General features: G+C 47.4%; 1 protein-coding gene across 1 annotated transcript in view; it reads left to right on the plus strand.

The window, feature by feature from the left end:
- LOC124003153 (mycbp associated protein) overlaps nucleotides 1-12,146 on the plus strand; it is a 46,684-nt gene that overhangs the window by 10,838 nt on the left and 23,700 nt on the right. The window contains exons 9-10 of the mRNA XM_046311217.1: nucleotides 4,677-4,801; nucleotides 6,221-6,329. Coding sequence (XP_046167173.1) covers nucleotides 4,677-4,801; nucleotides 6,221-6,329 — 234 coding nt within the window. The remainder of the gene's footprint in view (nucleotides 1-4,676; nucleotides 4,802-6,220; nucleotides 6,330-12,146) is intronic.

A 12,146-nucleotide genomic window follows, 5' to 3' on the forward strand; every position in this document is an offset into this window, starting at 1 on the left:
AATACTGTCTAACTCACTCCACAATACTCTATACCTCACTCCACAATACTGTCTACCTCACTCCACAATACTGTCTAACTCACTCCACAATACTGTCTACCTCACTCCACAATACAATACTGTCTACCTCACTCCACAATACTGTCTACCTCACTCCACAATACTGTCTACCTCACTCCACAATACTCTATACCTCACTCCACAATACTGTCTACCTCACTCCACAATACTGTCTTCCTCACTCCACAATACTCTATACCTCATTCCACAATACTTTATACCTCACTCCACAATCCTGTCTACCTCACTCCACAATACTCTCTACCTCACTCCACAATACTGTCTACCTCACTCCACAATACTGTCTACCTCACTCCACAATACTTCATACCTCACTCCACAATACTTTATACCTCACTCCACAATACTCCATACCTCACTCCACAATATTCTATACCTCACTCCACAATACTGTCTACCTCACTCCACAATACTCTATACCTCACTCCACAATACTTTATACCTCACTCCACAATACTTTATACCTCACTCCACAATACTGTCTACCTCACTCCACAATACTGTCTTCCTCACTCCACAATACTGTCTACCTCACTGCACAATACTGTCTACCTCACTCCACAATACTGTCTACCTCACTCCACAATACTCTATACCTCACTCCACAATACTCTATACCTCACTCCACAATACTGTCTACCTCACTCCACAATACTGTCTACCTCACTCCATAATACTGACTACCTCACTCCACAATACTCTATACCTCACTCCACAATATTGTCTACCTCACTCCACAATCGGTGTGGCAGGGTAGCCCAGTGGTTAGAGCGTTGGACTAGTAACCGGAAGGTTGCAAGTTCAAACCCCCGAGCTGCCCCTGAACAGGCAGTTAACCCGCTGTTCCTAGGCCGTCATTGAAAATAAGAATTTGTTCTTAACTGACTTGCCTGGTTAAATAAAGGTAAAATAAAGAAATAAAACAATACTCTATACCTCACTCCACAATACTCTATACCTCACTCCACAATACTGTCTACCTCACTCCACAATACTGTCTACCTCACTACCTCACTCCACAATACTCCTGCTAGCTGAATAAGTTTTGCCTTACTATAAATATAGTGTTAATTTATTTCCACTTCAAAGACCTTCCAACACCTACAAACCACTAAGTAGCATACTTTAACCACTCCACCTCCTCCACAAACCCCCATCCATCCCTGTTCCCTCCCCGCTCAGGGTGAGCTGCCCTAACTCTTGAAGTCCTGAATAAGTTTAATGACAGTGTACCAGTTAACAGAGAGAGAGAGGCACACTGTGTGTCTGATGTGGATGTCCTGTACACTCCTGATCCATTCAGAAGATGACACACACACACACACACACACTCATACATATATCACACACACACACACACACACACACACACACACACACACACACACACACACACACACACACACACACACACACACACACACACACACACACACACACACACACACACACACACACACACACACACACACACACACACACACACACACACACACACACACACACACACACACACACACACACTCATTAATAATGAGAATGGTGTAAGGCAGTGTTGTAATGAACCTGTATATTCTGGTCGGGTGGTGGTGTGTGTTTGTATGTGTGTGTATGTGTGTTTGGGTTCATGTATGTGTGTGTATGTGTGTGTGTATGTGTTGTAATTAACATGTATATTCTGGTCGGGTGGTGGTGTGTGTATGTGTGTTTGGGTTCATTGACGTGTGTGGATGTCAGTGTGGTCTGACTGGGAGTTTGATGTGTCCAGAGAAACAGACAAAGACAGAATGTGCTGTCAGATAGATGATCGAGAGACAGAGAGACAGAGAGAGCAGAGAGAGAGAGACAGAGAGAGCGAGAGACAGAGAGAGAGAGAGAGACGGAGAGAGAGCTGAGAACAGATTGAGAGAGAGCTGAGAACAGATTGAGAGAGAGAGAGAGAGAGAGAGAGAGAGAAATTGTCAGAAAGAAACAGAGACTACATATTGAGATGAAGACAGTGGGTAGAAACAGAGACTACATGATGAGATGAAGACAGTGGGTAGAAACAGAGACTACATGATGAGATGAAGACAGTGGGTAGAAACAGAGACTACATGATGAGATGAAGACAGTGGATAGAAACAGAGACTACATTGAGATGAAGACAGTGGGTAGAAACAGAGACTACATGATGAGATGAAGACAGTGGGTAGAAACAGAGACTACATGATCTTCCTGTTATGTTGTTACCTGTCACCTTGATACCTTGATACTCTGTTCAGCCATATTTCAGTGAACAATTACTGTCTGGTTTGTTCCCTAGTTATAGGATGCATCCCAAATGGTAACCTATTCCCTACACAGTGCACTACTATTGTCCAGACAGGACCCTATTCCCTACACAGTGCACTACTATTGATCCAGAGCCACAGGACCCTACATATGAGATGAACTACAGTGTCCAGAGCCACAGGACTACTATGAGATGAAGACTAGTCCAGAGCCACAGGACTACTGATGAGATGAACTACTATTGGCCAGAAACAGGACTACACATAGTGCACTACTATTGTCCAGAGCCACAGGACCCTATTCCCTACATAGTGCACTACTATTGGCCAGAGCCACAGGACCCTATTCCCTACATGAGTGAAGACTAGTGTCCAGAGCCACAGGACTATTCCATGATGAGATGAAGACTATTGGCCAGAGCCACAGGACCCTACATGATGAGATGAACTACTATTGGGTAGAAACAGGACTACATGATGAGATGAAGACATTGGCCAGAGCCACAGGACCCTATTCCCTACATGAGTGCACTACTATTGTCCAGAGCCACAGGACCCTATTCCCTACATAGTGCACTACTATTGTCCAGAGCCACAGGACCCTATTCCCTACATAGTGCACTACTATTGTCCAGAGCCACAGGACCCTATTCCCTACATATGAGACTACTATTGGCCAGAGCCACAGGACCCTACATGAGTGCACTACTATTGGCCAGAGCCACAGGACCCTATTCCCTACATGAGTGCACTACTATTGGCCAGAGCCACAGGACCCTATTCTTCCTACATAGTGCACTACTATTGGCCAGAGCCACAGGACCCTATTCCCTACATAGTGAACTACTATTGGCCAGAGCCACAGGTTTATTCCCTAGTTATAGTGCACTACATCCCAGAGCCACAGGACCCTATTCCCTACATAGTGCACTACTATTGGCCAGAGCCACAGGACCCTATTCCCTACACAGTGCACTACTATTGGCCAGAGCCACAGGACCCTATTCCCTACATAGTGCACTACTATTGGCCAGAGCCACAGGACCCTATTCCCTACACAGTGCACTACTATTGGCCAGAGCCACAGGACCCTATTCCCTACATAGTGCACTACTATTGGCCAGAGCCACAGGACCCTATTCCCTACATAGTGCACTACTATTGTCCAGAGCCACAGGACCCTATTCCCTACATAGTGCACTACTATTGTCCAGAGCCACAGGACCCTATTCCCTACACAGTGCACTACTATTGTCCAGAGCCACAGGACCCTATTCCCTACACAGTGCACTACTATTGTCCAGAGCCACAGGACCCTATTCCCTACATAGTGCACTACTATTGTCCAGAGCCACAGGACCCTATTCCCTACATAGTGCACTACTATTGTCCAGAGCCACAGGACCCTATTCCCTACATAGTGCACTACTATTGTCCAGAGCCACAGGACCCTATTCCCTACATAGTGCACTACTATTGTCCAGAGCCACAGGACCCTATTCCCTACACAGTGCACTACTATTGTCCAGAGCCACAGGACCCTATTCCCTACACAGTGCACTACTATTGTCCAGAGCCACAGGACCCTATTCCCTACATAGTGCACTACTATTGTCCAGAGCCACAGGACCCTATTCCCTACACAGTGCACTACTATTGTCCAGAGCCACAGGACCCTATTCCCTACATAGTGCACTACTATTGGCCAGAGCCACAGGACCCTATTCCCTACATAGTGCACTACTATTGGCCAGAGCCACAGGACCCTATTCCCTACATAGTGCACTACTATTGTCCAGAGCCACAGGACCCTATTCCCTACACAGTGCACTACTATTGTCCAGAGCCACAGGACCCTATTCCCTACATAGTGCACTACTATTGTCCAGAGCCACAGGACCCTATTCCCTACATAGTGCACTACTATTGGCCAGAGCCACAGGACCCTATTCCCTACATAGTGCACTACTATTGGCCAGAGCCACAGGACCCTATTCCCTACATAGTGCACTACTATTGGCCAGAGCCACAGGACCCTATTCCCTACATAGTGCACTACTATTGGCCAGAGCCACAGGACCCTATTCCCTACATAGTGCACTACTATTGGCCAGAGCCACAGGACCCTATTCCCTACACAGTGCACTACTATTGGCCAGAGCCACAGGACCCTATTCCCTACACAGTGCACTACTATTGTCCAGAGCCACTGGACCCTATTCCCTACATAGTGCACTACTATTGGCCAGAGCCACAGGACCCTATTCTCTCTCTCTCCCTCTCCCAGTCTCTCACTATACTGTCTTCTTCCCCCCTCTCTAGGAGATAGATGGCTTGGAGGTGATTGGCTCAGGCCAGCCCTTCACCTCTGTCACTGTGAAGCAGAGCCCCCTAATGGAGGAGGAGGAGAGGGAGGAGCTTAGGGAGGTGGAGCAGAAGCAAAACCAGTAAGAAATACCCCCCCCCATCCTAATTCACTAACAAACAGTTTATCTAGTGGCTCATTAATTGTGATGATATCCTCATGTTGGTTCCATTGTAGCGTTGCCGATAGTGACCGTGTGTATTAATTCTGATGATATTCTCATGTTGGTTCCATTGTAGCGTTGCCGATAGTGACCGTGTGTATTAATTCTGATGATATCCTCATGTTGGTTCCATTGTAGCGTTGCCGATAGTGACCGTGTGTATTAATTCTGATGATATCCTCATGTTGGTTCCATGTTGTATTAATTCTGATGATATCCTCATGTTGGTTCCATTGTAATTCTGATGCGTTGGTTCCCGATAGTGACCGTGTGTATTAATTCTGATGATATCCTCATGTTGGTTCCATTGTATTCTCGATAGTGACCGTGTGTATTAATTCTGATGATATCCTCATGTTGGTTCCATTGGATAGTCGTGTGTATTGATTCTGATGATATCCTCATGTTGGTTTGTAGCGTTGCCGATAGTGACCGTGTGTATTGATTCTGATGATATCCTCATGTTGGTTCCATTGTAGCGTTGCCGATAGTGACCGTGTGTATTGATTCTGATGATATCCTCATGTTGGTTCCATTGTAGCGTTGACCGATGAGTGACCGTGTGTATTGATTCTGATGATATCCTCATGTTGGTTCCATTGTAGCGTTGCCGATAGTGACCGTGTGTATTGATTCTGATGATATCCTCATGTTGGTTCCATTGTAGCGTTGCCGATAGTGACCGTGTGTATTAATTCTGATGATATCCTCATGTTGGTTCCATTGTAGCGTTGCCGATAGTGACCGTGTGTATTAATTCTGATGATATCCTCATGTTGGTTCCATTGTAGCGTTGCCGATAGTGACCGTGTGTATTAATTCTGATGATATCCTCATGTTGGTTCCATTGTAGCGTTGCCGATAGTGACCGTGTGTATTGATTCTGATGATATCCTCATGTTGGTCCATTGTAGCAGCCGATAGTGACCGTGTGTATTGAGTGGTTAGTGGTTAGAGCGTTGGGCCAGTAACCGAAAGCTTCCTGGATCAAATCCCAGAGCTGACAAGGTAAAAATCGTTCCTGAACAAGGCAGTTAACTCACTGTTCCCCGGTAGGCTGTCATTGTAAATAAGAATTTGTTCTTAACTGACTAGCCCAGTTAAATAAAGGTTCAATAAAATAAAATAAGTAAAAAATATTCTCATTGGTCCATTGGCCGATAGTGACTGAGTGTACATCCCAAATTGAATGCCCTATATAGTCCTAGTGCACTACTTTCGACCAGAGCCTTATGGTACAGAGGGCACCTAATTCACTCTGTAGGGCCCATAGGGGCCTCTGTTAAAAAGTAATAGGATGGCATTTGAGACATGACCTGTCCCTCTGTCTGTTCCCAGTGACCCCCTGTCGCAGTTTGATGATGTCATGCTGGACGCGGTGCTGGTGCCTGCCCTGAGGTTCTGTGGGCAGCCCGCCCGCTGGACAGGCAACTCCACCTCTCACAAGGTACACACACACACACACACACACACACACACACACACACACACACACACACACACACACACACACACACACACACACACACACACACACACACACACACACACACACACACACACACACACACACACTGTTAAACTGTGGAGCCACCACGTATAGAGGTACACACACACACACTGTTAAACCTGTGGCGCCACCACATATAGACAGTAGAATAATACAACTCTTGTTCATATGGTCTGTTGTTTGGTGAGTCGAGGAGAAATGATACAACACCAAAAAAAACTGCATATTATCCCTCCTTCCTCCCTCTCAATCTCCTTCTTCATCCTCCTCTAAAACCTCTTCTCTCTCTCCCTCCTCCCTCTCAATCTCCTTCTTCATCCTCCTCTAAAACCTCTTCTCTCTCTCCCTCCTCCCTCTCAATCTCCTTCTTCATCCTCCTCTAAAACCTCTTCTCTCTCTCCCTCCTCCCTCTCAATCTCCCTCATCCTCCTCTAAAATCCTCCTTAAAACCTCTTCTCTCTCCTCCTCCCTCTCAATCTCCTTCTTCATCCTCCTCTAAAACCTCTTCTCTCTCTCCCTCCTCCTCATCCTCTCAATCTCCTTCTTCATCCTCCTCTAAAACCTCTTCTCTCCTCCCTCCTCCCTCTCAATCTCCTTCTTCATCCTCCTCTAAAACCTCTTCTCTCTCTCCCTCCTCCCTCTCAATCTCCTTCTTCATCCTCCTCTAAAACCTCTTCTCTCTCTCCCTCCTCCCTCTCAATCTCCTTCTTCATCCTCCTCTAAAACCTCTTTCTCTCTCCCTCCTCCCTCTCAATCTCCTTCTTCATCCTCCTCTAAAACCTCTTCTCTCTCTCCCTCCTCCCTCTCCTCCTTCTCTCCTCCTCTAAAACCTCCTCCTCCCTCCTCCCTCTCAATCTCCTTCTTCATCCTCCTCTAAAACCTCTCTCTCTCTCCCTCCTCCCTCTCAATCTCCTTCTTCATCCTCCTCTAAAACCTCTCTCTCTCTCTCCCTCTCCCTCCTCCCTCTCAATCTCCTTCTTCATCCTCCTCTCAAAAACTCTCTCTCTCCCTTCTCTCAATCTCCTCTTCTCCTCTCTAAAATCTCTCTCTCCTCCTCCTCTAAATCCCTTCTCTCTCTCTCCTCCTCCCTTCATCTTCATCCTCCTCTAAAAAACCTCTCCTCTCTCTCTCTCTCCTCTCAATCTCCTCATCCTCTCAATCTCCTCTCAATCTCTTCATCCTCCTCTAAAACCTCTTCTCTCTCTCTCCCTCCTCCCTCTCAATCTCCTTCTCCATCCTCCTCTAAAACCTCTTCTCTCTCTCCCTCCTCCTTCTTCTCTCAATCTCCTTCTTCATCCTCCTCTAAAACTCTCTCTCTCCCTCCTCCCTCTCAATCTCCTTCTTCATCCTCCTCTAAAACCTCTTCTCTCTCTCCTCCTCCCTCTCTCCTTCTTCATCCTCCTCTAAAACCTCTTTCTCTCTCCCTCCCTCCTCCCTCTCTAAAATCTCCCTTCATCCTCCTCTAAAACCTCTTCTCTCTCTCCCTCCTCCCTCTCAATCTCCTTCTTCATCCTCCTCTAAAACCTCTTCTCTCTCTCCCTCCTCCCTCTCTCCCTTCATCCTCCTCTAAAATCTCCTTCTTCATCCTCCTCCTAAACCCTCTCTTCCTCTCTCTCCCTCTTCATCCTCTCTAAAATCTCCCAATCTCCTTCTTCATCCTCCTCTAAAACCTCTTTCTCTCTCTCCCTCTCCCTCTCAATCTCCTTCTTCATCCTCCTCCTCCTCTCAATCTCCTTCTTCATCCTCCTAAAATCTCCTCCCTCTCAATCTCCTTCTTCATCCTCTAAAACCTCTTCTCTCTCTCCCTCCTCCCTCAATCTCCTCTTCATCCTCCTCTAAAACCTCTTCTCTCCTCCCTCTCCTCCTCATCCTCTCTAAAACCTCTTCTCTCTCTCCCTCCTCCCTCTCAATCTCCTTTCTTCATCCTCCTCTAAAACCTCTTCTCTCTCTCCCTCCTCCTCTCAATCTCCTTCTTCATCCTCCTCTAAAACCTCATCCTCTCTCCCTCCCTCTCAATCTCCTTCTTCATCCTCCTCTAAAACCCTCTCTCTCTCCCTCCTCCCTCTCAATCTCCTTCTTCATCCTCCTCTAAAACCTCTTCATCCTCCTCTAAAACCTCTCTCTCTCTCTCCCTCCTCCCTCTCAATCTCCTTCTTCATCCTCCTCTAAAACCTCTTCATCCTCTCTCTCCTCTCTCTCCTCCTCTAAAATCTCCTTCTTCATCCTCCTCTAAAACCTCTTCTCTCTCTCTCCCTCCTCCCTCCCAATCTCCTTCTTCATCCTCCTCTAAAACCTCTTCTCTCCTCCTCTCAATCTCCTCTTCTCCTCCTCTAAAATCTCCTCCCTCTTCATCCTCCTCTAAAACCTCTTCTCTCTCTCCCTCCTCCCTCTCAATCTCCTTCCATCCTCCTCTAAAACCCTCTCTCTCTCTTCTTCATCCTCTCTCTCAATCTCCTCTTCATCCTCTCTCCTCCTCTCAAATCCTCCTCTAAAACCTCTCTCTCTCTCCCTCCTCCCTCTCAATCTCCTTCTTCATCCTCCTCTAAAACCCTTCTCTCCCTCCTCCCTCAATCTCCTTCTTCATCCTCCTCTAAAACCTCTTCTCTCTCTCCCTCCTCCCTCTCAATCTCCCTTCATCCTCCTCTAAAACCTCTTTCTCTCTCTCCCTCCTCCCTCTCAATCTCTTCTTCATCCTCCTCTAAAACCTCTTCTCTCTCTCCTCCTCCCTCTCAATCTCCTTCTTCATCCTCCTCTAAAACCTCTTCTCTCTCCCTCCTCCCTCTCAATCTCCCTCATCCTCCTCTAAAATCTCCTCCTCCCTTCATCCTCTTCATCCTCCTCTAAAACCTCTTCTCTCTCCCTCTCCTCCTCTCATCCTCCTCTTCAAAATCTCCTCCTCCCTCTCAATCTCCTTCCTCCTCCTCTAAAACCTCTTCTCTCTCTCCCTCCTCCCTCTCAAATCCTCCTCTAAAACCTCTTCTCTCTCCCTCCTCCCTCTCAATCTCCTTCTTCATCCTCCTCTAAAACCTCTTTCTCTCCTCTCCTCCTCCCTCCAATCTCCTTCTTCATCCTCCTCTAAAACATCCTCCTCTCTCTCTCTCTCCTCCTCCCTCAATCTCCTTCTTCATCCTCCTCTAAAACCTCTTCTCTCTCTCCCTCCTCCCTCTCTCTCCTTCTTCATCCTCTCTAAAACCTCTTCTCTCTCTCCCTCCTCCCTCTCAATCTCCTTCTTCATCCTCCTCTAAAACCTCTTCTCTCTCTCTCACTCCTCCCTCTCTAAAATCTCCTTCTTCATCCTCCTCTAAAATCTCCTTCTCATCCTCTCTCCATCCTCCTCTAAAACCTCTCTCTCTCTCCCTCCTCCCTCTCAATCCTCCTCCTCTAAAACCTCAATCTCCTTCTTCTCCTCCTCTAAAACCTCTTCTCCTCCTCCCTCCCTCCAATCTCCTTCTTCATCCTCCTCTAAAACCTCTCCCTCTCTCTCCCTCCTCCCTCCTCCCTAAAATCTCCTCTCAATCTTCATCCTCCTCTAAACCTCTTCTCTCTCCCTCCCTCCCTCTCAATCTCCTTCTTCATCCTCTCTAAAACCTCTCTCTCTCTCCCTCCTCCCTCTCAATCTCCTTCTTCATCCTCCTCTAAAACTCTCTTCTCTCTCTCCCTCCTCCCTCCTCAATCTCCTTCTTCATCCTCCTCTAAACTTCTCTCTCTCTCCCTCCTCCCTCTCAATCTCCTTCTTCATCCTCCTCTAAAACCTCTTCTCTCTCTCTCCCTCCTTCCCTCTCAATCTCCTTCTTCATCCTCCTCTAAAACCTCTCTCTCTCTCTCCCTCCTCCCTCTCAATCTCCTTCTTCATCCTCCTCTAAAACCTCTTCTCTCTCCCTCCCTCCCCTCTCAATCTCCTTCTTCATCCTCCTCTAAAACCTCTTCTCTCTCTCTCTCCTCCCTCCAATCTCCTTCTTCTCCTCCTCTCTCCCTCCTTCTTCATCCTCCTCCTAAAGGTCTCTCTCCCTCCTCCCTCTCAATCTCCTTCTCATCCTCCTCTAAAACCTCTTCTCTCTCTCTCCCTCCTCCCTCTCAATCTCCTTCTTCATCCTCCTCTAAAACCTCTTCTCTCTCTCCCTCCTCCCTCTCAATCTCCTTCTTCATCCTCCTCTAAAACCTCTCTCTCTCTCTCCTCCCTCCCTCTTCTCCCCTCTATCTCCTTCTTCATCCTCCTCTAAAACCTCTTCTCTCTCTCCCTCCTCCCGCCAATCTCCTTCTTCATCCTCCTCAAAACATCCTCTTCTCTCTTCTCTCCCTCCTCCCTCTCATCTCCTTCTTCATCCTCCTCTAAAACCTCTTCTCTCTCTCCCTCCTCCTCTCAATCTCCTTCTTCACTTCTCTCTCCACAGGTCAATCTCCTTCTTCATCCTCCCTCTAAAACCTCTTCTCTCTCTCCCTCCTCCCTCTCAATCTCCTTCTTCATCCTCCTCTAAAACACACAGCACCTTCTTCATCCTCCTCTAAAACCTCTTCTCTCTCTCTCTCCCTCCTCCCTCTCAATCTCCTTCTTCATCCTCCTCTAAAACCTCTTCTCTCTCTCCCTCCTCCCTCTCAATCTCCTTCTTCATCCTCCTCTAAAACAATCTCCTTCTTCATCCTCCTCTAAAACTCCTCTCTCTTCACTAAAACACTCTTCTCCCTCCTCCCTCTCACACACACACTCCTCCCTCTCCCTCCTCCCTCTCAATCTCCTTCTTCATCCTCCTCTAAAACCTCTTCTCTCTCTCCCTCCTCCCTCTCAATCTCCTTCTTCATCCTCCTCACTCAATCTCTTCATCCTCCTCTAAAACCTCTTCTCTCTCTCTCCTCCCTCCCCTCTCAATCTCCTTCTTCATCCTCCTCTAAAACCTCTTCTCTCTCTCCCTCCTCCCTCTCAATCTCCTTCTTCATCCACTAAAACCTCACACTCCCTCCCTCTCAATCTCCTTCTTCATCCAAACCTCTTCTCACCTCCTCCCTCTCAATCTCCTTCTTCACACTCCTCCTCTTCTCTTCTTCATCCTCCTCTAAAACCAATTCTTCATCCTCCTCTCTCTCTCTCTCTCCCTCCTCCCTCTCAATCTCCTTCTTCATCCTCCTCTAAAACCTCTTCTCTCTCTCCCTCCTCCCTCTCAATCTCCTTCATCCTCCTCTCAAAACTCTCTCTCATCCTCCTCTAAAACCTCTTCTCTCTCTCCTCCTCTCAATCTCCTTCTTCATCCTCCTCTCTCTTCTCTCCTCCCCCTCCTCCCTCAATCTCCCTTCATCCTCCTCTAAAACTCTTCTTCTCTCCCTCCTCCCTCCAATCTCCTCTTCAATCTCCTCTCCCTCCTCCTCCCAATCTCCTCTAAAACCTCTTCTCTCTCTCCCTCCTCCCTCTCAATCTCCTTCTTCATCCTCCTCTAAAACCTCTCTCTCTCTCCTCTCTCCTCCCTCCCTCTCAATCTCCTTCTCCATCCTCCTCTCAATCTCCTTCTTCATCCTCCCTAAAACCTTCTTCTCTCTCTCCCTCCTCCCTCTCAATCTCCTTCTTCATCCTCCTCTAAAACCTCTTCTCTCTCTCCCTCCTCCCTCTCAATCTCCTTCTTCATCCTCCTCTAAAACCTCTCTCTCTCTCTCCCTCCTCCCTCCCAATCTCCTTCTTCATCCTCCTCTAAAACCTCTTCTCTCTCTCCCTCCTCCCTCTCAATCTCCTTCTTCATCCTCCTCTAAAACCTCTTCTCTCTGTCTCCC

This window comes from Oncorhynchus gorbuscha, linkage group LG18 (assembly GCF_021184085.1).
Source record: "Oncorhynchus gorbuscha isolate QuinsamMale2020 ecotype Even-year linkage group LG18, OgorEven_v1.0, whole genome shotgun sequence".
Taxonomy (NCBI): domain Eukaryota; kingdom Metazoa; phylum Chordata; class Actinopteri; order Salmoniformes; family Salmonidae; genus Oncorhynchus; species Oncorhynchus gorbuscha.